The 27,240-nt window shown below is 40.8% G+C and overlaps 2 protein-coding genes across 2 annotated transcripts in view; one reads left to right on the top strand and one right to left on the bottom strand.

The window, feature by feature from the left end:
* Positions 1-265: 265 nt before the first annotated feature.
* On the bottom strand, positions 266-1,601 carry LOC149016038 (uncharacterized). Its single transcript, XM_089156660.1, has 3 exons — positions 1,496-1,601; positions 488-1,006; positions 266-390 (listed from the first exon to the last, which is right to left on the bottom strand). The coding sequence occupies exons 1-3, from the start codon at positions 1,599-1,601 to the stop codon at positions 266-268; spliced, it is 750 nt and encodes a 249-aa protein (XP_089012786.1).
* Positions 1,602-9,277: 7,676 nt separating this feature from the next.
* Positions 9,278-27,240, top strand: part of CSTF77 (Tetratricopeptide repeat (TPR)-like superfamily protein) — a 128,149-nt gene continuing 110,186 nt past the window's right edge. The window contains exons 1-4 of the mRNA XM_089157150.1: positions 9,278-9,513; positions 9,678-9,746; positions 9,849-9,911; positions 10,462-10,571. Of these exons, the coding sequence (XP_089013276.1) occupies positions 9,502-9,513; positions 9,678-9,746; positions 9,849-9,911; positions 10,462-10,571 (254 nt within the window). The 5' untranslated portion in view covers positions 9,278-9,501. The remainder of the gene's footprint in view (positions 9,514-9,677; positions 9,747-9,848; positions 9,912-10,461; positions 10,572-27,240) is intronic.

The raw sequence follows: 27,240 nt of genomic DNA, 5'->3' as shown, positions 1-27,240 counted from the left end.
AATTTTAATTAGGAATGACATTTATATCTATTATTTATTTTTTAAAATCATTCTCAATATTGAGGGGGGCTAATAGTGATATTGAAGAGAAAAAATTAGAAAAATTAAAGGAATTAATCAAAATTTTCAAAAAGGGGCCATGGCCCCCTCCGGCTCCAATAAGCATGGAAATGCAGGCTTTGGTAGAGTTTTTGTTTCTAATCCAATCCAAAAATTATATGGGTTTAAGCTGCATGAGTGCATTTTTTTTTTGGTGAAAGGATATTTATTCAGATGGATCAACAGTAGGAAAACAAAAGCCTGGTTCAAGAGTAAGTATCTCTTGAAGCCAGGGAGAGCTCACAGGCCATCGCCTGGAACCAAGGGAAAGGCCACGCAGGGCCAAGTAATCTGCAACAATATTAATAAAGCGCGGGATAAACGAGAAAAAAACTCTGGCTGGAGGAACAGCAAGGGTCAAAATATCAGCAACAATTGGGGCAGCTACCATTAGGGACGCTAACAGCCTCTGTGAGAGCTCGAACAGCAACAAGGCAATTTGATTCAATAAAAATGTTGCGATAGCCAGAAGACAAAGCAAACTGAAGAGCAGCTTTGATCGCATCCAATTCACCAAGTAAAATTGAACTCATAAGCATCTCATCCGAAATCGCAAAGATGATGTCTCTGTTCCAATCTCTACCAATAAAGCCAATACCACCATGATTTGCTAACTTCGGGTAAGTAGCATCAGAGTTGACTTTTAACCATCCTTTAGCAGGTGGAGTCCATTCAGTAGGAAGAGGAGTGAAGGCCGATGGAGGAAGAGGCCTCCAAACTAAAGAAAATTCCCAATAGGCTGAAGAAGCTTTGGAGATCACCTCAACTGAATCAGTGACAATGCCATTAAAAATGAAGTTGTTGCGAGCAAGCCAAATAGACCATATGATAAAAGAGGCCCTGCTGAAGTGCTCAGATGCAAGTTTCTTATCTTTCCTTCTGAGAGCACACCAAGCAGAAAGCCAATCTGCTAAGAATGAATCAATAGGAGTAAGCATTTGAGAGAGGTGGGAGCCGAACCAGACAGCCTTGGCAAATGGGCATTCAAAGAAAATATGATTTGTTGACTTAGGGGCCAATCCACACCGAGAGCAGGTTGTATCAATAGGTATGTGTCTTCGATACAGGCCAGTAGCTGTAGGGAGGCCATTTGCACACATCCGCCACAACAGAAATTTGATTTTTGGTAGAGCTGGGGAGGTCCAAATCATTCTCCACATGTGTAGATCAATCCTCATATGAGAATAGTGAGTAGAAGAAGAAGGTCAAGTACTCATAAGTTGTTGCTGTTCATTGTATAACAAATGATAGGTACTCTTGACCGAGTGTAACCTAGATGACGATGGATCCCAAGTCTAGATGTCAAATCCCCTTCTCCAAGCAGGACGAATTTTTGAGATGGATATTACATCTTGGGCATTGAAGAGACCAGTCAGTAATGGAAAATTCCAAGTACCATCATCATATAATAGATCCTCAACCTTGTAGATTGAACAGTTAAGAGGTTTATCAGAAGTAACATGATATCCAGGCGTCTTCCCAAATATGCATAGAAGCGCCATTACCAACATTCAAAAGTAATCCTTTGGTCATCACATCTTGGCCAATTAAAATGCTCTTCCATATATGCGAAGGTTTATAACCTGTAGAAGCTTGTAAGAAGGTAGTCCTAGGGAAATAAATTGCCTTGATAATTTGAGCCCACCACGAGTCTGGTTCATTCCACATCTTCCAAGCTAATTTAGATAAAAGGGCTTTGTTTTGGAGAGCAGAGTCCTTGAATCCTAGGCCACCATGGAATTTGGATTGACTGAGTCTAATCCAAGAGATCCACTGGATTTGACCACCTTGAGGATTAGAACCCCAAAAGAATCAAGCAGAGGCCTTCCGAAAAGCTTCATGATGTTTTTGAGGAAGCATAAGATGGAGACCAGCATAGTTGGAGATAGTAGAAGAAACTAACTTGATTAATACTGACTTTCCAGCAAGTGTAAGAAGGTTCCCTTTCCAGCTGCCAAGACGTGACTTCACTTTATAATGCAACTCATGAAGAAATTCAGTTTTCTGAGAATTGTTGTCACACCCCACCCAGCCGGATCCGGCCATACCTGAATACCCGTGGGGGTGATACACCGCAGGACCTAGGTTTAGTGACAATTCAATACAACACATGATATAGCATAATTAAAAGGACAAGAATAAATCAAGTTCTAATAATAAGTTATTAAATCTGGATTATCGAAAGGTTACAATCATCCATTATCTAAAGTTAATCAAAATGGACATCAAAGTTTGAAGGAAGCATAGATTGTCATAGCGGAATTTAAACTAAACTGATTCCCTAATGGAATCCAACCTCATAAGAACAATCTTTGCACAGGCATGAAGCTCCATGCAAGTCTACATCTTCTTCAGTCACTCCTTCAAGAAAGCCTGCCGGCGACGAATCCTCCACTTGGAAGGAGTCCTCATAACCTGTAGAATATTCTAATAGAAATAGACATATAAAAAGGAATGAGTTCAACAGAACTCAGTGAGGTCAACTCAACATCTTATCATACATTCATCCATAAGATTCCACATCATATCATGCATTTGTACACAAGATCCCACACCACACGTATAGCTTGAGTATCGATAATGTAATTAATGATAGTGATATGATGTATGAATGATTATGATATTATGCTCCTAACTCTATCATGAGGTCTCTATGGTAGACACGCATTAAGTTTGTACACCAATCTCCTTTGGGTGGTCTCAGTCACTCTCCCTCAACAAGAGACTTCTATTGGGTTCTCCGCGGTTGTTGGATAAAGTCCTGGCAAACCATGGTTGGGGTATAGGTCACCACTCTCTCACATCACCGTTTGGTATGAGATTGGCGCATGTCAAGGATAATCCTAGCCCAGTGCAAAGTCATACAGTCTCGTACTAGATATGGTTTGGATATCTCCCCTCATGCTTGGTGCCCTTTTGGTTCAATACCTTTCCACCTATGAATGGAATCCTCAACGGGAGGCATCTGTTGGATCCCATTCCTTAACCCATTGGTCATCCACATATAATGGACATGATGCTCTCCATGTCCTCTCATGGATCATTTCACCGGTCTTGAGCGCCCAGGAGCCCTTATCTATTATATGCAACCCTACCTCTCTATGATGATAGTGGGCCTGCTTGACGCTCAGGACCCAGCCACTAACATCACGGGTTAACCGCTTCAATACTCATGCTGGAAGGGTAGTAGTACTCATGAGGTTACCTAGCCAAACATTTCTAGACACTTAGCATTCATGTACTTAGGTCTAAATGCATACTCATGTAAGTTCACTAGGGTAATGGGCGAACCCACAACCCTAGTTTGAAACATAAAATAAAAAGAGTAATTTAATTCAACATCATCTATATATCTTCATATCCATAATTTAGAATTTGAAAATAAAAGAAAACACTCAATCCATTCAATCTCATCCATCTCATACATTCGCATATTGTTTTCAAAGAATATTGAAAATAGAAGCAAAGATACTTGCTTACCTTTCATTCGTGCAAAGTCCCACACATAATCACAAGATAATAAATATTAAAGCAAGGCAATATATCAATAATGAAATTTAATTACATAATTAAACATGCAAGATAAGGTTGAGTATATTCCTCACCTTTTTAGTTAGTATAAGCTCTCCAAAGTTCTACAAAGTCACACTTACTAGTTGGTGATTATAATCAAAATAAACCTAATAATGTAAGACAATCATTAGACATAAATTAGAAGTCAATTAGGTTTTAATAAGGTTCCCAAAATCACCCAACAAAAGCCTAATCTGCCAACTAGTTTCAAACCCACCTTTCTCAACCTGATTTCGGCGAAAATCAAATTTCACCATCGATTCGAAGTCGAATCGAAACAAAACTTTGGGAATGCCTATTTGGAAGCAAAAGGGTTCTAATGGTACCTTAAATTTGATCTAATTCCATCTCAATCAAAAAGCCCCAAATTTTGGCTCTCGCGAGTGCTCTCGGCTGGGTCTGAGAGCCAAAATGCAAAATCGTTTGCAATGACTCGCACAAATCACTTACAAACCAAAGGGAAACATAAATGAAACTATTTGTAAGCATTCAAAACACCTATCATGTTACAACTACTCAAATTCAACATTTATTGCGAAGAACTACTCCTAAAATTAATCCCAAAGAAGAGGGTTTGATGAATCTTACCTTTCCTAATGATTCCGCAAAGATCCGGGTGCCGGCACGCTTCCAAATGGTTAGGAACCTTCTTCTTCCTTGGTTTTTCCTTCTCCTTAAGCCTCAGCCTCATACTAGCAACATAAAATGCGTGTATGAGTGAAAGATAGCTTCAAAATAGAGTTTTAAAAGGAAAAACCCGATTCTGCCCCGAATTGGGCTGGGGGCGGTTGACCGGCCGTTCAACTGGGCCAAACGACCTGCCCTTGTTGAGGGGCCAAATGAAGTCCAAATTGGGAGATCTTTGGCTTGTTGGAAAGGTCTTTCGACGCTCGTTTTGATACCTTATTCGCATCAATTGGATTCTCCATCACCGATCTATAGCCGTTCCAAGATCACCCTTTTTACACCATCATGATTAATCTTCTCTCTTCAATTAAAATTTAGGAGAGTTGATGAGTCATCACAAGGGTCATCCACCAACATTGGTTCCATTTCCAACCCTTCGGGCTCCACTTGAATGGCCCACATTTTTTGTCAACTCGAGGCCTGATTTTCTCGATTTTGAAGCCACGGGTTAAAGGGGTAGAAATCCGGGGGATTTCACAATTGTAATCCATCGGAAGCCCAAGGTACTTCTTTGGAATTGAGCCCAGCTTCAATTTTAGTATCTTTGTAATCCAGCATCGCCACCGACTAGGAGTGCTAGGGCTGAAGTAAAGAGAGGATTTGGTTATGTTGATCTGTTGACCCAAGCCTTTACAAAAAAGATCCAAGCATTTTTTAAGTCCATGGATAGATTGAACTGAGATTTCAGCAAATAAAACTATGTCATCAGCAAAGAGCAAGTAAGAGAGTCGAGGTGCCCTGTTTTTAATACAAAATCCCCGAACCAATCCCTCATCTGCAACTTTATCAAAGAGGTGAAATAGCCATAGAACAAAGAGGAAAGATAGCAGGGGATAAGGGGTCGCCTTGACGGATGCCTCTTGTTGGAGAAATATGACCCTGCACAATGCCATTGATAAGAAGAGAAAAGGAAACTGAGCTTATACTGGCCATTATGAGATCTACCCAATATCCTAATTGAAGTAATACCTGGTGAATAAATTCACACTCAAGACTATCATATGCCTTTTGAATATCCACTTTCGCAGCCAAAAAGTGAGTCTTACCCTTTTGTCTCCCCTTGATGTAGTGATACATTTCATTAGCAATAACTATATTTTCAGAAATGGATCGGCCTGGGGTAAACGCAGTTTGATGGGGGTCTATAATTTTGGGAAGAATGCTGAAGAGTCGAGTTGCAATCACCTTTGAAAAGACTTTGGATGCAACACCACAAAGGCTAATAGGGCGAAATTCCTCCACCGATTGAGCATTGCTGTTTTTTGGTATAAGACATATGAGTGTCTTATTGAAGTGCTTAGGGAACTGCCTGGAAATAAAGATTTCTCTCACGAAAGCAACTAAATCTTCATGAATGATATCCCAAAAGCGTTGAAAGAAGGCCGGAGGGAGGCCATCCCAACCAGGAGACTTATTAGGTTTCATGTCAAAAAGTGCAATCTTGATTTCAACCAAAGTTGGGAGTTGGAGCAATAGATCATTCATCTCCAGCGAGACACTAGGTCTAATACAAGCAATTAGAGAAGCAAGAGCAGTATGATCAGTACCTTCATAATTATAGCCATGTTGAAAATAAGGCACTGCTTCGTTAATAATTCCTTGTGGAGTGTGGATCCAAGAACCATCTTGCTTCTTAAGTTTGAGGATTCTGTTTGTACGCCTTCTATGAAGAGTGGTTGCATGAAAAAAGGAAGTATTAAGGTCTCCACATTTCAGCCATTGAAGGCGAGATTTTTGATTCCAGAGAGTCTCTTCTCGTGCAAGTTCTTCCTCCAATTTAGATGATAACAAGTTCAGATGCTCTTGACCAACAGAGTGATTGGCATCATTCATGAGACGAGTCATATCATTCTTGAGAGATTTAATATTATCCTGGACTCTTCCAAAGACCTCCTTATTCCATCTTTGAAAAACGGCTTTTGTATTTTTCTGCTTTTTCTTCAATCTATTGCATTACCAGTAGCAGAGGCTGACCAAGCAAGTTGTGCTACCTGCTGAACATCAGGGTGCCGAAGCCACATATTTTCAAACCGAAAAGGGCGGGGACCTCTCATTCTGCCTCCTTCGGTATCAACTACAATTGGATAGTGATCAGATGAGTGAATAGGTGACACAAGAGCTGTTGAGTCAGGAAATTGAGTTTGCCAGAGATTATTGATGAAAGCTCTGTCCAAATGGACTCGTATGTTGTGCTGCCCCAAACGCCGGTTAGTCCAAGAAAAGCGGGGGCCCTGAAAACCCAAATCAATTAAAGAGCAATCATCAATGAGTGTACGAAAACCCAAGGAGTCATGTGAACTAGCAGAGGATCCACTACTGCGCTCTCGCCAGTGTAATGTCGAATTGAAATCGCCCACAACCAACCAATTATTCTGTTTATTAGGCATTAATTCTCGCAAAGAAGACCAAACTTAGGCCCTATTTTCACGCCATGGAGCACCATAGAAACCAGTGATATAGTACACAGTTTGATCAGAGGATACACATTTGATATCTAATAAATTCGAGATGCCAGACAGGATATCAATCGAAAAATCTGGATGCCAGAGTAATGCAAGTCCTCCAGCAGTGCCAATAGAATCTACAAATGACCATCCATTCGAAGACTTTGTGCCAATCGTCTAACACGCAAGCAATTACACTTTGATTCCATTAGAAATATAAGATCAGGCTTGTGCTCTTTCAGGAGGTTTTTGAGAGACCGGAGCTTAGAGGATCCTCCCAAACCTCTAATGTTCCAGCTTAGGATCTTCATGGCTCCCCATGGGGCTGTTCTCCAGCACCCATGGGGTTGAGGGATAAAAAAGAAGTGTTGGGGAGAGAAATAGGTGGTAAAGCATGGTAAGGTCTCATCCGTCGGGCTTTCTTCAGATCAGGGGAGGAGGAAGAAGAAGGAAAAGAGCTACTTGATCTGGGATGATGAGGTTTACGGGGAGTGATTGGGCCCGAAGAAACCAAGGGTAAGGGGGGAGATGAATGATGTGCGTGGGAGATGGATTTTATGGTTTGTTGAGATGGGTTATTGAAAGGCACTAATGGGCCGAGTGAAGATGGGCTAGTAGAAAGAGAGGAGTGTAATGGGTTGGGCAGCATGGGCTGAGTGGGCCAGGTTGTGTGTTTATTATGGGCGGCAAGTTGAACTTGATTCAAAGCTGGAACCAGAGAGTTAAAAGTATTTGTAAAGGCCAGGTTCAAGATGGAGTGAGGAGATGAAAGTTCCATAGGGTGGGTGGGGTCCAGAAGGCATAAAGGAAGGGAGGTAGGTTCACACTGAGGATGTAGCGCGTGGGTAGGAGGGGGCAAGCTTTGCAGAGGGGCAGTGGACAGTTGCGTTTCAGTAGCCGTTAGGAAGAGAGGGTGGGTAGTGGAAGAGAGAAACGAATGCGGAGTGATACGGCTAGAGTTACCCGCGTGTTGAGGAGTGGAGACAAGATCGTTTAGGGGCAGGGAAGTGTCAGGCTCAGTGTCAGGGGTATGATAGGGCTGTATAAGAGTTGAATAGGAAATTTCCGCATCTTCCTCATCGCCGGGAACCTGCAACTCCAGCGAGGTAGCATCATGGTGGAGGGCTGATGGGGAGTTAATTTCATGGAAAGGATGTGGAGCATAGACTAGCATATGTTTACTCGCAACCTCTACAAGGCGATTTGGCGGTGGGAAAGTTTGAATATCTGAGGGTAAAGCCATTTGCAAGTTGGAATCAAGGGAGGCTGGCGCAGAGGGGCAACGAGCATCTTTGTGTCCCAAAAAACCACAAGTAAAGCATACTAAGGGAAGACGTTCATATCGCATCTGAAAAGTGTTAACGGCACCGCTGCAACGGCTAACCTTGATAACTGCTTTAAGACGTTTCCCAGCATCTAGGATCACCTTACCTTGAAGAAAATGGTGATGACGACCACCAACGGACCCATTGATGAACATCACAGATTGAACCGAACCAATTTTCTTAAAAAAATTTGCCCCCATCTGAACATCTAGAAGTTCCAGATTTGTTGTAAACAATTGAACCCAAATGGAGAATCGATTAAAGGACCATTGCTAGTTTTCTTTCCAGGGTTCAAGGAGTAACAAATTTCCATTTACTGACCATGGTTCTTCTAGCAGGACATTAATCAGATCTCTTTGGTTTTCAAACTTGAATAAAAACCGATGTCCTTCAAGCTGTGTTATAGTCACGTTGTTTCGTGGATTCCAGGCTTGAACAAGAGCAGTAGAAACCGCTTGAATCCTATATCTCTGGCCAATCAGCACTCTACCGACCAACGCCGTAGCCCAAGAAGAAGCATGCCAGTCTTCAGAAGCATCATCCAGGCAAACGACCTCATTAGAATCGTCCAAATCATATTCAGGTAGGTGACACGGGTCCGGTGGTAATAGAGGAGGGTTAGTGGAGTTGGTAAGTAGAAAGGGAGGACAATCCATTGACGGAGGAGCTCAGGTGAGTCTCAGGAGGAAGAAAGCACAGTCGGAGACTGCAAGAAAAAGCACGTCAAAGACGGAGGTGGTGGCGCATATTACCACCCTCTTGTAAATATATATATTACAACCCTCACACTCCCCTTTCTATCCTGCATCAACAGCAGCCTTGTCCAATCCCAAAACATCTAGATTTCCCTACTCCATTCCCTTTCCCTTAGCAGTAAGTTCAAGAAGATCACGAGTTGAAATTGTCTTCGCACAATTATCATCTCGTCAGGCTTATGGCCCCTAGTTGGTGGAAAATTTATCAGGTCCATTTCCTTGTTAGAAATTGACCATCCTTTATTTTGTAGATGTGTGACATTGACATGTGTCAATAGTTCATTTTCCTGTCAGAAATGGACCTGATATGAGTTAAGAGTCCCCAATTGGTAATGATTGGTTTGATGAACACCAAGGAAAGAAGTGAAAAAGACCGAAACACCCTCTATGCCTGCACGGGCGCGAGGGTCACGTAGAGCGAAGCGAACAGAATCACAGAGATTCTACTCTCTCGCTTACGGTGAACGGAATAAGTGCTCAAACCCCATGGGGGGCCGTCTTCTCATTCAGTACTCAAATAAGCCTAATCCTTCTCGTACGTAGAGTAATTATATTCGTCTGGTAAACCTGCTAAATTCGCAGTACGTGAAACTGGAACAGGTGTAATCGATAGGAGCAATGGCAGAAGAAGTAAGAAATTCTCTATAGGATCTAAGCGGAGTCGAGACTATAGTTTTTATTTTTTTTTCCTTTATAAGTTCCCTCTTTTTATTGGGTTTTAAATTCAAAGCCTCTCTTTGACTGTCTCTGTATCTCCCTGTTTGTGTTTTTGGGGATTCTTTGGCATGATAAAGGCGGCAGACAATCTTAGTGTGGATAAATACAATGTTGAAGCTGCGGAGAATTTGGCAAACCAAGCTCTGGTGAGACAAGTCTCATGTTGGCTTTGTAAAGTTAAATTTATACGGTGATTGAAGGGTTTATACTTTCTGTGCTGAACTTGTGTGAACTGGGTTGTTTTGCAGCATTTGCCCATCTCTGAGGCTACTCCGATATATGAGCAACTCCTGTCAACGTTTCCAACAGCTGTGAGTTCTTTAAAATAATTTTGCATTATCGTGTTTCTCTTGAATTATTTTCTGACAGACAGATATATGCATTACTAGACATTTAAGACAGAGTCACTTGCAAGAATACTAGTTTGTTAGTTATCAGCATGAAAAAAAAAGAAAAAGAATGGGCTTATTTTGATTTGCTTTCTTGCAGTGATATTACTTGATGGTTATGTAATTGGACAATTTTTGAAATGCCTTTGTACTCAATGAGTTCAGTTTCTGGTAGATATTATTGTTGCGCCAGTTTAATGGTGGCTTTTGTCTCACCCCCAAACCTTCTCCTAAAAATCAAGGAGAAAAAATGAAAAAGAAAAGAGAAAAAAAGAAGAAAAAAGAATATGTTGAACCATAGGTTATGCTGTTTATTCATTCCCCTGAATTGAAGGTGTCTAATTTCTAGTTCCTCTCCCAGATAATGGGGATTTCCATGTTACTTCTTTGTAAATGCAATGTTTCTATTTGACACTTCCTTCGCTGCACTGTATTGGATTTGTGGCTGAACTTGTCACACTCTGTACTGTAGGCCAAATTCTGGAAGCAGTATGTGGAGGCACACATGGTGGTTAATAACGATGATGCAGTAAAACAGATCTTCAGTCGTTGTTTGTTGAACTGTCTTCAGATTCCTCTTTGGTGAGACTTTTTTCACTCCTCAAAAAAGGAGTAATTACTATTCAATAATAGTACTTATTTTAGGACTTCTAATAGCCTTCAGATACCCTGGTTTATTAATTATATATTGCTATAACCTCCATGTTTGGCCATCGAGTGGTGATGAATTAGTTAAAGAAACTAATGGGGAATCCTATGGTGTGCCCTCTGTGTGGTGACCCCAGTTGGTTTTGCACTAGTGACCTGTGAATCCTTTGCGTAGGTAAGTGAAGTTGTAATCGGTTTATGTGGGGTAGTGCTGGTTTGGTATTGAGGCGTTAGGGGCTGTTTAAAGAAATTAAGAAAATGGGGTTGGGGGGGGGTGTTCAGAGAGGTTTCATTTGATGGTTTAGCAGATCTAATGTGATTGTATATGATTAAACTTACATCGACTCTAGGGCTAATTGTGTAGTAGATGCTCACCAAGTTTCATCAAATTTAGATGGTGGAACTGGAAGTTGTTTAGGATCTTTATGTTGGAGGGAAATTAGTGTGTCAAACTAAAGAATGGGCAGATTCGGGTCTCAGTAGGGTATTTTTAGCTATAATGGGGATTGGAGGTGAGACCCGTCGTGATGATGTGGTGCCTGGAATTTGAGAGTAATATGATGGTTGGTTGATGAGATGTGATTTCTGATATGGGGTGAAAGAAGGGCTTGAACCAGGGGTAGGGAATTCCAAATAGAAATTGAAGGGGAATGAGAAGCGGGATGGGGTTAGGTTGCGAGATACCTGGATGATCAGGTGGGATTGGTGTTGTGGAAGGCTGTCCTCTCAGCACAGCCAAACTTCAGGCTTGATTTCACCTTGGACCTATTTTTTTTCAACCTTGAACCTTTCAAGTCGAAGAAACCTTATTGCAGCGGTAAAACTTAAAGAGAATACTTGGACTAAGAAGTCTTATTAATCATCTGAAAGTTGGTTGGTTACCTTCCTATTGAGCAGAGGGCTTATACATCATATGCTGGAGCTGGACTCTAACTCAAAATGGAAATGACCATCTTAAACTAAGAAATAGGAATATTAATAGGTCATTATATGGACTAGGACCCTAAGTGTGGGCCTCTCTTAAGGACGTAAAACTGATTACAGAAATCTTAATATGCCCCTTCATTGGGCAGAATTACAAGTTTGTCACTGCCAAGTTGGGGGAAAAGATAGATCTGCTGCTGGGCAGCAACCTTAGGGGCTTTTCCTAGTCTTGGCCTTCCACTTGGTGTGGGAAGGCTTGGTTCCAGCATCAGATTGGTATCTAAAGGGTGATGCAGATTCATTACAAAATTGGGTTTCTATCCTCAGGAATAAGCCTTAGGGTTGGGTTATTTTCTTCTTCTAAACCTTCTAATCCCAGGTCCTAGCTTCCCCCTTCTCTATTTCCGTTTTTTGGAGACTTAGCTTAGTAAAACCTACACACAGTCCAAATTCACCGTTGTCTCCTGCACTGAATCCCCTTTGCTGCCCGAGAAACCCATTAAAACTGTGATATCCAAAAATCCAGCTTTATTCAAGTTTATGTTCAATTAAGCTGGCTATCATTAAGAAGCTGCAACTATCTTCTAGAAGATACAAGGTGTTTTGCAAGAATTCTTCCTGGCGAAGTCGAACCATTAAAATCTCCTGAAATTCTGATTGAATCTTCTCCCAACCCTAAGGGCGACACAATTCAAGTTTCACACCCATCTACCCAGCCGATTTGCCTGAAATTATCCTTTTAGTTTACTAGGAATCCTCAAAAAGCTCTAGATTTAACAACCTGATTTAGATTTAACTTCCAACATGTATTCTACTCCACATTAGCTTGATGCTACTGTTGCCATTAACCCTAACTTTAACCCCTAAGTAGACCCCCACTGCCACACCCAGCTTTGGCATGTATTGGCGGCTTCATTTGAGGTCCTGGTTTACTGGCCTCTAGTTGGTCCATTTCGATCTATGGCCACATTAGAGAGAAAAGGGGGAAGCTATTATCTGGATTAGAGGGGTTTAGAAGACGAAACTTGGGGATGGGGATCAATGCTAACCGTAGAAACAGTATTCGTTATGATGTTTTGTTGGACAATTATGGAGTGAAAATTTCATTCTTGGGGGGGGGGGGGTCCTGGTCATGCTTCTGCGGATTTTATTCACAAATGGGATCATCTGGGCAGCATTGGCAGACTAAATGAGTTAGTCCCAGACTCCATTTTATGAAGAGACAACTCCGATGGCATGTTCATGTCAGCCTAGCAGATTTCAAGAATCCTCATTCTGAGTTTCCTTGGACATCTTGTGTTTGGTTTCACTTTTATATTCCTCAACAATCATGACCTTTGTTTTGGCCAGCAATATAATATTAAGAAGACAGCAATGTTACAAAAAGAGTCATCCCTCAACCCTTCCCGCCGCACAGACCTAGCCGAGAAGGGGTTTCTTAACAAGCAAGGACAAACCCCTTGCACTCAACATGAGAACGTAGAAGGGCAGTTATATAATCCTTTATGTAGACAGCTGACAGCTCCCATGTTTTCATCTAGCACCATGTCCTTTGAGTTCTCATTGAACACCAAAGTCACCTTTTGCGCCCCCCCCCCCACACAAAAAAAAAAAAAAAAAAAAAAAAAAAAAAAAAAAAAAAAAAAAAAAAAAAAGGAAAAAAAAAAGAATACTGAGGTCACCACAGTAATTTCTCCTCTTTCCTTTTTTTTCCCCCTTCCATGCTTGCCATTGCCTTCTTCACCTCCTTCCAGGCATAAACCATTTTCATTCTAGAATGCTGTCGTATGAGACTAAAAGTTTTTCTGTTCAGCACTTCAATATTCCAAGGACCCACAATTTTCCCACTCAGCATCTCCACTGGTAGTAGGAAATCTGACTGTTGATGTGCGCCAAATCCCTCTTTAAGCACAGGGAAATACCTTTGGAGATTGCTGAGATCTCCATATGAAATACTGATTAGTTATCCCCTTTAACAGTAAAAGCAAAACTGCTTTTGCATTTTAGTCACTAACTATGCCTCCATATGGAGCTGTTTCTTCTGACAATGTTCCATATAAATGCAACATTACCATAGCTCTTGGAGGTTGAACCCAGGAGCAAACTTTCAAGGTAGGTGATGTAAACTATAAGCAGCCCCCTAATAGAAGCCACAAGCAGCCACCAATTTTGGGCACACCCATAGGGGTATTTTTGTCATTTTCCTAAAGTTTAAACACTTTTAGTTTAGAAAGTCCCAAGTGGGATTCTCTTAAGTAAAGGAGTCCTAGTAGTTTTGGGAGTCTTTTATTATTTGAAGTTCAAATTGTAATTAGTCGAGTAGGAGTTTGAATTAAAGTTCTTGGTCTTTCTAGAGTAGAACTCCCCAGCATCGAGTTCCACTTGGAGACTTTTACTTTTGGCTATAAATTGAAGGCCCTGGAATGTAACTATTCAGTTTTGAATGCACTAAAATTCTTGACAATTATAGCCAAGGAGGTTCGATTGAGGTTGGAGCAGGGTTTTCTAGGTGGGAAACCCCGTGGCAGACCCTGTGAGGTTATCTTCCTCATTGTTTCAGCATTCTAAGCATCTGCAGCATTGTTTCTTCTTCTGTATTCTGAACTCCAGCAAGTATCATTCCACAAACACCAAAATCAAACCCTAGGACCTCCCCAGCCCAACCTCTCTTCCCCCTTTCTTGCGTCAAATTTGTTGAAGTTTCCTAAACCCTAAAAGCTTAAACCCTCCTGTCTCTTTGTTATGAACCCTAAATTACCTTAGGAACAGCACCTAAACCACATCAGAAGCCTTCTGTTAAATCAGTAACCTTCCCCTAGAAACCACTCCTCTCCCTAGTTCTGAAAATAAAAATTGTGGAAGATACATCAAGTACAGAATTGAAACCCTAGACCTGTAAAATTGATCTACAGCACCTACTGTTCAATTTCCCTTAACCCTAGTTAAACCTAAGGCCAAGAAACCCCAGCTGCAAGCTATAAATCCTATTCTCTCTTAGACGCAAGCCTTAAACAGTGTAAACAGTGTAAATAGGTCTGCTAATAATCAAATAACTGTTAAGGCAATCCTTCCCTCCTTGGTTTACATCAGTAGGTGCCTACCATTTCACAGTAATTCCCCAAGCCTCTAGAAGGTTCTTTCTTTGATAATGTTAATCAGCCACAATCTATATCTCCTAGCAGTTTGGTGACCACTTCAAACTTAATAGAATCTCCTTGTATTCACAATTGGAGGTGCACTTTGATGCTCCTCCAACAAAGGACCAACTTCAAAGAAGATCCATCTGGTAGATCTCTATTGTTGTTTTTGTGGGTGGGTATGAAAGGGTAGAAAATCATCTTTCCCCCCCTCCAAGTGCTTAGTGACCTCCAAATCTGGGGAACTATACTTAGTTTTATATTCACCATCGGGGACTAAGAAGGATCATTGAGTTGGTGATACGCTGAAACCCATATGGATCCAACATACCATGAAGATGGTGGTTTCGGGCAAAGGCTACACAACCAAACCTTAGGTGGTACAGTAAAGCTGCTGTCCTAAAAGAACCTCAAGGGGACAGTTTTGTTGCAAAACTTTGGACGGCATTTGGTTAATCAGATAGGTTGCAGTAAGGACCGCAACCCCCTAAAACCAAGGAGGCACATTCATAGTAAGCATCAGAGAATGTGCCACCTCAAGAAGGTGTCTATTCTTGCTTTTGGCAACCCCATTTTGAGGAGGGGTAACTTGTTTAATTTATTTGGCTAAAATACAAGTGTCACAAAGAAAACCATTCAAATTACAATGTTTAACCAAATCAGGCAAAAACTTAAATAAAATAGCTAAGGGAATGTGGCTGAAGCGACGATGCCATTGTAACAAAGTAAAAAGTGTGGGAGAGGTGGAATCGGAGGCTGTAGAAAAAAACTGATAGAGACCCGTAACACCCGTTAGATAGAGTCTCTTTGTCATATAGAGTCCCCCTTTGTTTCTATCACTGTCAATCATATGCCCTTTTTTTAGGTCTTGAAACACAATATGAAGGAAAAAAATGTTACCTTGCAGTTTATATCATGAGGAAGGCCACTAATAGTCTAATAGATAAAAGATTAGCAAAAAATTTAGGAATATGAAAATAGAGGATAAAGTAAGGGAAGGTGAACAAATAATAGAGCCGTTTCCAGAGATAGGAGAAAGAGACCCATCAGTAGTTCGAACAACTTTAGTCAAGGGAATAGAAGAATAAATATGAAAAAAGGATGAAGAACTAGTCATATGGTTGGTTGCCCCATAGTCGATTATCCAAAAGGGATAAATTTAATTGACACTATGACAATCAAAGATACCTGTAGTAGACTGTGTATTTGAAGGGGGAACTATGGAAGAAGCTACAGAAGGCACTCGTATTGGGAGTTGGCGCAGAAGAGGTCATATCACACTTGGTCATCAAGTGGTAAAGGTGCTAGAGCTTGTTAGAGGAGAGAGGTGCTAGAGTACTCAAGGTGTCAGAATTAGCTTAATGGGCAGATGCTTGGTTTCCTCCATGGGAATTTGCTAGACAATTATACTACTTTTAACACTTATCCTTGATATGTTGCTCTCGACCACATTATTCAAATTTATTTGGTGTGCGAGAACCACCCGTATTGGGCTTATTACTACCTGTACCAGCCACCAAAGCAGATCTGTCAGATGTTTGAGTATGCACCATTGCTATCCTATGACTATCCTCAGTGTCACCTATAGCATAAGCTTGCTCTAGAGATGGAAAAGGTTCTTGGGAGAGGATTTGAGTAGTACATAATCATACTCAATATTGAGACCCGCTAATCAATCATACACTCTAAGTTTGTCCTCCCACTGCTAATAAGTAACAGCATCTGCAGCACAGGTTGGATTGAAACACCCTTAGAAGTCAAGAGTTTGATAGTGACCTTGAAGAGTATTGTAATCTGAGATAGGGTGAGCCCTTTTGTTGCAACTGATGAATTTTTTGTCGAATCTCAAAACACTGTGCATCGTCGCTAGCTAGGTAACTCCCTGCAATACTTGGTTCTATAAAATTGAGAGGGAATCCCATAACCAAGCATTTATCAGTCTCCCACTTGTCTTGCTCCGTTCTAGGAGAAGACAGCTTAATAAAAGTCCCGTGAAGATGGCCAATAAGGCCACGAGCACCAACTAGAAGAGAAATAGTGCAAGACCAACGAAGATAGTTGGTCCCATTAAGTTTAACAGTGGTCATCTGAAAAGGAAAGAAATCATGTTCTCAAGAAACAGAATAAACGGGAGTCTCCTCCATACCAGATGTACCAGAAGAGTTGGAGGTAACTTAATCGGCCATCGCATGGAATAAAAATTGATCAAAAAAATAAGATCATAGCATCAAAAGGAAAGTAGGACCCCTTGGCAAGAGAAAAGTGCTCACTACTAAGAAATAGGCATAAAGGAGGTTTTTAGGACAAGAAAGTCATTAAAAAGTTAAGGAGAGGGAGGCGATGGCCCTAGGAACTCTCGTAAGGAAGGGCGACAATCCTAGGACCAGTCGTAAGTGGTAGATGGAGCCTTAGGAGTATTGTAGGGTATAGGAAATGGCTCTTAGGGTGGTGCGATGGTGTTGGATTGCCCAGAAAGGGTTGCGACAACCCTAGGGGAGTCACAAGTGGGTGGTGACACTCCTAAAGGGAATCATAGGGGGTTTGGAATGGCCGGTGGTACAGAGTGATAGCCCTAAAGGGTTGTGGAAGGGTGGCGATCCTTATAGGGCTTATCGCTAGGTGCTGCGATGGATTTTGGGGCTGCGATGGTGGTGGTAGGGTCATTAAGGTAGCGCTAGTGGGCCAGCGTGGTGGTAGTAGGTGGTGATAGGGTAGGGAGGTGGTGGATATGAGTTACGATGGGAGGAAGAATAGAGAGAGGGCGGAGGAAGGAGTTTCTTGTTTGCGATGGTGGTGCTAGGGATCCTCAGGTCAGAGGTGGCTCTGATACCATGTTGTAAGAGTTGAGAAAATCCTGGCTTGTGTCTGAGTGACATAGTAGGGCCTTTGTTTGTATTATAAACTTAACAAAATAGGGACAAATATTCCCAGTGTGGGATCATTATAATGAGAATTATAAAATAACCTAACAAGACAATTCTACCCTCAGTAATAAAATAACTACTACTATGCCTCACAACAAAATGTTTTTTATCTTTAAGTTGGGTGGTCAAAATGGGTCAAACTAGGATCTAAGGTCACTAGGGTTGGTGAGATGATGTGCGGATGTATCTAATGTTTGGATTGGTATTTATTTGATGTTGAATATTGGACATATTGGGAACGCTGAAAAGTCAAGATTTGAGAACATAAAAAATATGTGATAAGAAAGTCTAATGGGGTGTAGATTGAAGAGTGCTTGCCTTTGAAATTACGCACGCCACGAGGGAACAGAACCAGATGATATTTTTCATATTTGGTGGGCCCCAAGTTTAGCTTGCATGGAAATAGATTCAAATTTGGTGGGCCCAAACTCCAGCTTGCAAGGAGATAAAATAGGATCTGTTTTCGTGGGAGTTCTAGAGATAATTTAGAATTTTATTATTTATTATTGGGATAATCATGTAATCAAAGTTTTTTTATTTGGGTAGGATATCTAGGATAAGTTTTAGTTAGTTTTAAATTCCTAGGAGTCCTGTAGGATCAGTCTTTGTTAGTTTTAAATTACCAAGAGTCCTATTAGAGTCGGATCAAGTATGTTTGTTTTGTTATTTAAACACTTGTAATCAGCTTATTGAGTATGGAATAGAAAATATGAATTGAAGCGAGCTTTGTGCGTTGCAGCCCCCCCCTTCTCTCCTCTTTTCTTCTTCTTTTCTTTTCTTCTTATGAGTGTTCTTCTCTCTCTTTCTCTTCTTCAAAACTAAGTCTTCTAAGATTTCCTTCTTCCCCCTATCTTCTTTATATCCTTCTTTCTTCTATATTCTGTCCCCCATTATTTGGTATCGAGCCCAAACCTGGATAGATCTCTTCTTTATCTCATCGTTTGTTCAACCTTCTTTCTCTCTTCCTTGTTTTCTTCTCCTCCTTGAGATCTTTCTACTCTTCATCCTTTCTTTATTGCCCCTAATTTCTTTTCTCAGAATTGAACAATCACAACAACCTATCAAATCCGTGGCCAACGGAGACAGATTTCATAAACCGAGACGAGTTTTAAGAGAGGAGAAAGATGCAGCACAACAGAACCAGAAAACAGCGGAACAAACCAGAGATATTTCATGTTGGGGCCCCAAGTCAGCGCATGGAAATAGATTCAAATTGGGGCCCAAACCCAGCCAAGGAGATAAAAAGGATCGCGGGAGTTCAGAGATAATTAGAATTTATTATTTATTATGGGATAATCATGAATCAAAGTTTTTTATTTGGGTAGGATATCAGGATAAGTTTAGTTAGTTTTAAATCCAAGAGTCCTTTAGGATCAGTCTTTTTAGTTTAAATTACCAAGAGTCCTATTAGAGTCTGATCAAGTATGTTTGTTTTGTTATTTAAACACTTGTAATCAGCTTATTGAGTATGGAATAGAAAAATATGAATTGAAGCTGAGTTTGTGCGTTGCAGCCCCCCCCTTTTTTTTTCTTTTTTCTTATGAGTGTTTTTTTTTTTTTTTCAAGACTAATTCTTCTAAGATTTCCTTCTTCCCCCTATCTTCTTTATATCCTTCTTTCTTCTATATTCTGTCCCCCATTAGTGCCCTGATGGGGGGAGTGTTGTAGGAGCTTGGGGTCAATCTGTTCAAGCTATGGCAAGGATCTGGCTTGTTCTAACGAAGAGTTACTCAACTCTTGGAGCTTCTTTGTCCAAAGTTGACATGACCAGCACTGCACTGTCACATGCAGAAGCACTAAGTTTTGAGAGAAAATATCTGATAATCTGAATTGTCTTTATTCTTTCTTCTAGGGGCTGTAGATAGGGCTAAACAGCCATACAACTTATTGTTAAAATAGGAAATAAACTCTTAAATGACACTTAAAACTTGATTAGACCTAGGAATCCTACCAGACGTATGACTTGGACACTTAAAACTGAAATAAAACATAGAAAAGCTATTCTATCCTTACAACTTAAGTCGGGTAGAGTTTACATAATTAGACCAAGTAAACCAACCTATTTTCGCACTTGGCCTGGACACAAACTTTTAGGCCCATCGAATAGGTCCATTACCACATAAACCTATAGAACAAAGGCCCAACACCCATATTTATTAACCTTACGTTGATTTCACACTAAAATAGTCCAATTTAGTGTTGGATATGCATCACAGTGTCAACCCCTTATTTTGCCTTTATGTGGACAATACTAGAAGATTTGGGGCCCCAGATTAAGACCATGTGAAGTTTTTCAAAAGGGTTGATTTTCTTTCTATTGTTATAGAAGTCCTAGTTTCTTTTTTTTTTTTGGGGGGGGGGGTACAATTGGGTCCTAATTACTAATAGTTTCTTTCTTTAAGAAAAATTTGCTCGTGGGTCCTCTTAGTGAGACCTAGAGTATTGTTGGGTCCCCTTAGTGCAAAAGATTACGTCTAGGTCCCAAACCAACTAACACCTTCTCAAATTGTTAACCTATTTCAAATTTCAAATTTTTAAGGACCAAAATACCCCCAACTTGTTTAATAAATATGGTATGACTTAAATACTCGCATATACCCTATTGTTATCAATCAGATAGGTGAGTCAAGGGGGAATCCCTTCACCTTGCCAGACCCACCGCTTGAAACCACTTCCGGGAGGGTGAAGGAATCCCTTCACGCACCTATGTTGTTGATAACAATAGGGTATGGGGGTATCATATTTATTGAACAAGTTGGGGGTATTTTGGTCCTTCCATATTTGAAATTTGATTGAGGTTAATGGTTGGAGATGGTGTGAGTTGGTTTGGGACCTATACGTGATTTTTTTGCACTAAGAGGACCCAACCATAGTTTAATTAAGAGGACCCATGCCTGTTTTTTTTGAATCAGTTTTATTTCTCAGTGAAGTTAGTTTAGGATTAATAGTTTTATTTTAATGTAACTTGGAGACACCTCACAATTTGAATCGATTTGCCTTTGAGCGTTAAGAATCTCATGTCCATTGTGAGTGATTAGAAGGGCTAGGGTGTAGCTGTGAGAGCTAACACCTAGAGCCAAAGTAACCTTGCTGTCGACTGCTAAATCCTAAGGGCAGAAGAAGCTGAGCTGGCTAAATCCATCTATCCTTGCCACTTCCAGACTGCTCCTCCATTTAAATCAGGTTGGTGGCTGAAAATTTAATTGGTAAAAACCATCCCCCCCCCCCCCCCCCCAAACAAAAAACAAAAGAAAAGAAAAGAAAAGAAAATCTCTCACATGCTCTTTTGTCGGCCTCTATTTCCATTCCACCTCGCTCTCATTCAATCCTTCTCTCCAGCCATTCATTACTCCATTCCAGCATTAAGTCATAAGTTTCTATTTTCAGTTCACCTCCATAACTGAGAAACCAAGGTCCATGTTAGCTTCAGATTTGTGGCATAGACTTCCCTCGCTTGGAACTCTTCTTGGTCTAAGTTTGGTACCAATCAGTTGGTTGATTGGTCCTACATCACAATCTATGGCACCACATTAGCTTCAAACTTGCAGCATAGCCTTCCCTTACTTGGAACTCCCACTAGATGTAAACTTGGGTCCAATCAGTTGCCCAATTGGTCCTACAACACAATCTATCCCACCACGTTAGGTTCAAATTTGCTGCAGTGCCTTTCCTCACTTGGAACTCCACTAGATCTAAGTTTTGGTCCAGTCAGTTGGCTGATTTGTCCTGCAACACAATCTATCATATTTTCTGACACTGAGTTCTATTTCGATTTGTGCCATGTCTCCCACTTCAACTGTTTGAGATGAGTGGAACTCACAGCAGTTGTTCCCCACCATTCAAGCTTTATTGGACCAAGGCTGATCATTGATTTGGACTTTGGTGGCTGGTTCAGTCCAGACCTTGAGTTACTAGCCCCATCCTTGTTTCTGATTTATTAATTTGTGGGTTAACGTGGTCCAGCTGCTCCTATCCTTAGCCTTTACGTAATTCAATTTGGCCCCCTAGTAGGCATCCCTTATCCTTCAAAAAATCACAAGTGATTGGTTATGGCTGGTTATGACTTATGACATTCTTTGGCAGCACCATTTGTGACATTGCTGGTGTCCTTGTGTTTGGTGCTACTGATATCTCCTATTTGGGATAGTGTGGAATCTTAGATGCACCTCTAATCCCACTCCTTATACTTGGAAAAGCATCTCCTTCAATGTTAGCTAGACTTTGTATGCTCCCAATAGCCCTTCTTGACTCCCTAAGGAACTGGCATGTTGTTGTTTCCTGTGGGCCTTGGTATCTCCATTTTGCAACATATTGGCCTGGCTTCTTAGGCCTGTGGATTTTATGATGCCGCCTCCACCCCTCAACACACCAAATTCCCTTTTAAATTATCAATACCATTCTGAGTTACCCCCTAATATTAATTCGATGCCAGAACAAATCAAGATATCAAGTAGATCCCATCTCAAGAAGTTATTTTTTTCTTTCTAAATGACAAAAATATGCCTCCAATAATGTGAAGTTTCTATCGTATCCCTTTAATTAGAACAATTGATCAAATGAATATGAAATTAACTTGTTGAGAGAATGATCAGGAATCATTGCCATCAAGGAAAAAATATCGATCGATATGGGAATTTCGACCTTGAAAAAGGTTGAAATTTCGATCGAAACTGGACTTTTTATCCGACTCTTGAAAAGTAAATTTCGAGCCTCAAATGCACTCAAATTGATTTGAATTTTTGCATAATACCTATATCAAGCATAATAAAATGGTATCAGCTGAATCAGAGAAGAAGCGGGAATGTTACTACTGAAAATGTAACATCCAACATTTCAAGTATATAGTACATGAATCAGAGAAGAAGCGGGAATGTTATTACTTACAAGTCTATTCTATTCAAGCCTCAAGGTCTCCCTCTTCCGTCTGCACTTCATACAAATGACAATACAACTCCCATGATGTTTGCCCCATATAGTTTTGGACATAGTCAACAACTGCATCTTTGTACGTGGCCTCATCCACGTGCATAAGATTTCCTGACGGTGAGAAGTTGTGAATCTCCAAAGGAATTGGTGGTGGTGGGCCTTATGGCTGTGGAATAGTGTGGAAGATCTGCTCAACAAATGAAAGAGCACTTTGGCTCTCAGGACTAGGAGAAGGATAAGGATACTGATAAGGTCCCAGTGGCTGACTCCGATAATCGACAGTGGGAGGGACACCATAAGCTCCATAGGCTGCTCCATAACCATAAGGCTCCACTAGTGGCTGACTGGCCTGACCTTGAATCTGATAGCTAGGAGGGACACCATATGGTCCATAACCATAAGTCGACTCGGTAGAACCAATACTCTCCACAAAAGTATCATATGAGGATTGTGCAGGCCTATGCCATCCGGATCCTCTGGAGGTGGAGGAGTCTCTAGCATCATCAATGCTCATCGATCTCATAGATCCCACCAAGCTCTCTGCATCGGGTGGATGGTAGGACCCATATGATGGCGTGTCCTCTGTGCTCCAGCCGTGCTGTCTCCCCTTCCCCTTCCTCGAATATGTAGAGGAAACATTTTTGCCTCGAGATGCAGTTCCAGTATGGTCTGAATCCTGTGTCGCATGGGTGAACTGACTCTCGCTTGTGAATCTCGGTGGTTGTCCTCCCCCCTTGACTCTCACGTGGTGGTGGTGGTTTGTCCCTAGGATTAGTTGAATCCTGATCACGAGGTCCCACACCCTCCTCATCCCCTCCATCATCACCGCCATCGCCATCATCACCGCCATCGCCATCATCACCGCCATCGTCATCATCACCACCATCATCGTCATCGTCGGAGGCTTGAGTCACCTCATCCTCAGTGTCGGACTAGAGAATCAAATCCTCACTTTGGGTGGATGCACTAGGGTGTGGCACGAAAGGATGGGCGGGCTCTGTATGTGCCCTCCCCTTGTGGGCCATGTAGTCATCCATATCAGCCCCCATCTCCTTTGTAATCTGCTTACTAGGGACGACCTCCCTCCTCATCTAGCAATGGCTCTCCACTGTCCCTGATCCAGTTAACTACTAGGTTATCATCATCATCCATCTCAAATATGTCGGCCAACTCGATATTGGTGCTCTCTGTCCATCCATTGTCTAATATGATCCTCTCTCAGTCTTATATTATAATATATGTAGACAAGGTCCTCTAGACGCTTCACACCCAATTGGTTGCGTCTCTTCGAGTGAATGAGAGCACTTTGCTTGCAATCCTACTTAAGTTGTGTGAATCACGTCCAAATTGCAACCACCACTCAGCTACAACAAACATAGACTCCAAGTCATTTTAATACTTAAATAACTAAATTAAAGATAGAATATAATAATTAAATGTATAATGAAATAAATGAATGAACTTGCCCACAAGGGCGGTTTCCCGTCCCGATACGGCCACAACACGACCGAAGCTCCCAGTGGCATCCTTAAAAGCCTTTATCTAATATATAAAGAGAAAAAACAATAACTAGTTACTAGGTTAATGACTTAGTATAAAACTATGAATTATGAATATCAAATGATTCAAATCACTATCTCACCTCCATAAGGATGACTGCTTGTTTAGCTGAATCCGGTTCGAACTTCTCCATTACAGTTTGGACAGCATCCATCAAATCTTGCCTCATCCCAAGATTGTCCTTGTAATGGTAATTGGGATTTAAATAGTATGCTGTGTAAGAAAGAGTATGTCATAAAATGGGAATAGTTAATGCTTAATAGTGTGATAACATAATGTAAATTAAATTAAATACTAGACTTAACAACTCACCAGCCTTATGCAGTGGATGCTGCAACATAGACTCCCATCTAATGTCGATGATTTGAAGGACTTTCTTGTTGCCACATGGGTGGACCTGAGCAACTTGCTGCTTCATCCTCTCTAATGTAGCAAATATGTGTGCTAGAGTAGGTTTTCTCTACTGATCTACCATCCTCAACACATTCACCACAGGCTCAAGCATTTTCACCACTATCCTCACATTGTGCCAGAAAGTCTCATTGAGTATGGTCAACTGTGCTTTCCTTCCTCCCACTGATGAAGAACCCTCCCAGTTAAACCACTCCTCTGATGCAAACATACTCCTAAGGCCAGTCTTCCTACTCTCAAAGTTCTGCAGTGCTATCCAATTAGTAGCAAATCTGGTTATGCCTGGCCTCACTAATTCACCCTGACACTTGTCCCTCATCATCCTTAATGCATAGGTGTGGACGTGTGGTTATATATGAAGGTGCTAACATGTCGAGCTTGCTCCACGGTCTTCTTCACAAGCTTAACCTTTCCAATGTCCTTCAACATTAAGTCAATGCAGTGAGCAGCACAAGGAGTCCAAAAGAGCCTATATCTGTCCATCCATCAAGGCATCAAGCCATCATACAAAGTTATAAAGTGTACATGTGTATGTGTAATGTAAATATATGCATTTATAAATGAAAATTAATACTATATGTTTAAATACCCGGAGTTCTCTTGCATCTTCAACCTAGCTTTCTTGTAGTTGGAGCCATTATCAGTCACAATTTGAACCACATTTTCCACTCCAACCTCCTTCACCACTTGCTTCAATAATTTGTAAATGTATTTTGCATCCTTCTTCTCACCGGATGCATCTACTAACTTGAGGAACACTGTCCTCCCATCACAATTCAACATGAAATTGATGATGGACTGTCTAGTGGGACCAGTCCAACCATCAGCCATCATAGTCACTCCATAATGATTCCACATGGGCTTTAATCCTTTAATGTACTCATTTAAGTCCTCTTTATGCTTAGGCAAATACATATTATATATCTCATATGGAGTGGGGCCCTGTACACCACTCCCAGCCCTGCCTATCTCCTCAATCATATCTCTATAATAGGGCCCCTGAGCTGTATGTGCTGGAATACTATGGTAATAGGCCCATTTGGAGAAAGCCATCCCCACTTTTTCCTTCACACTCCCCCATAAGTGCTTCAACTTCTTCTGCTTTTGCTCAGGCTTCCTAAATAGGGGCGGATCATTGTGAATAATCTTAAGATTTAGATCTGTAGGATGTGCTGACGAAGCTCGACCCCTTGTAGGGGCCCGTGGGATAGGAGCCTCCTGCTTCACACTCTGAGTCCTCCTTATAGAGACTTGGGAGCCACCTGTGCCTCCCATACCTACTGGCTCTCTAGAGGACCCACAACCCAGACCCCTCTGTTGCCTCCTCATGTCATCAATCCTCTGTTGCTCTTTACTCATCATCATCGCCCTCTTCAGCTGATCGGCCTCTGGATCAGGGTCACTCTCTCCTGGCTCATCCTTACCATAATCCTTAGGATCTGGAAGGTCATCTAAGCAGGCATCCTCAAACTCATCCCTCTGTGTTCTCTTCTCTTTCCTCTTTTTCTTTCCACCACTAATATATGAGGCCATTGTCCTCTTGACCTCTACGGGCACCTTTGGGCACCCTGTTACATCCCTGTTGCCACCAGCTAGATGCAGCTTCAATCTAGTGGCCCCACCTCCTCCTATTTGTTTTTTACAATAATTACACTCGCTCTTCTTCCTATCAGTTGTCAGTGGCCTCCCATGTTCCCAAGCTATGTCTGACATCTTTAAAAGAGAGTGCTTGATACAAGAAACACACACTAAGTATCTTGAAAAGCTCCACAATATGCTCCAAAAATGACATACATGCTTCTAATAATAACCTCCTATTTTTAAATATATAAAAAAAAATGTATAACTATATAAGTATTTTTTAATATATAAATCATTTTAAAATACATAAAATCCACACAAACTATCTTAAAAATATCCACAACATGCTCCAAAAATTGCATACATGCTTCCACTAATACTCTGCTATTTTAAAATTTATAACAGAAATTAATTATTTTTTTTTAATATTTAAATATTTTTTAATTATTTAAATATATATTAAATACAGTAAAAGTACATAATTAACAGGAAAAAAATTAATTCAACACCATCATAGCAATATGGTGTCTCAACTCTCACATACATTCGTTTGAAGCTTATACATGTACTATACAGCAATATACATAATTTAGTAAATAAATTTTAATAACAGAAAAATAAAAAAATAGTAGGAAGAATCAAAAAATAATTTTGACACTACAAATTCATAAATCAACACTCTAAAGTAAAATACATAAATTTGGAAGCAATCTAACATGATTTAAAGCACAAATGAAACAAAAATAAAAAAAAGGAGGAAGTTGGTTACTCACATTGCAAGATTTGAGAAAATGCACAAATGGAGGAGCAAATCAAGTGTTTGAAGGAAATGGAATACTAGAAATTAGGTGTAGAAGGGGATGAAAGCAAGAGAAATCACAAAAAATTCCAAAGGAGGTTGAAATGCAGAGGGCGATATCGCTCGGTAGGTCGAAAAGTGGCTCCGTTTGGACACTTTATAAGCTGCGTAAGTATCATTTCGGTCCGATATGGTATCGGGCTGATATTTCGACTAGTATCGATACGAAACGATATTTATACTTAGTTCCTACAACTACATTTCGTTTCGAATTCAAAATATGCAGACATATTGATCGATATTTCGACCATATCGATCGATTTTTGTTCCATGATTGCCAT

This window comes from Hakea prostrata, chromosome 5 (genome assembly GCF_041222555.1).
Source record: "Hakea prostrata isolate BN-2017 chromosome 5, UWA_Hpros_2, whole genome shotgun sequence".
In the NCBI taxonomy this organism is placed as follows: Eukaryota; Viridiplantae; Streptophyta; class Magnoliopsida; order Proteales; family Proteaceae; genus Hakea; species Hakea prostrata.
This window is presented reverse-complemented; position numbering and strand designations above follow the sequence as displayed.

Excerpts from the sequence above, each read along its gene's own strand:
- LOC149016038 (XM_089156660.1), bottom strand. The coding sequence starts at position 1,601 with ATGGCGCTTCTATGCATATTTGGGAAGACGCCTGGATATCATGTTACT. Across the intron at positions 1,007-1,495 it reads GGATCTATTATATGATGATG|ATTGGCTTTCTGCTTGGTGT; the intron begins GTACTTGGAATT and ends CATTCTTAGCAG. Across the intron at positions 391-487 it reads GGCTGTTAGCGTCCCTAATG|ATTACTTGGCCCTGCGTGGC; the intron begins GTAGCTGCCCCA and ends ATATTGTTGCAG.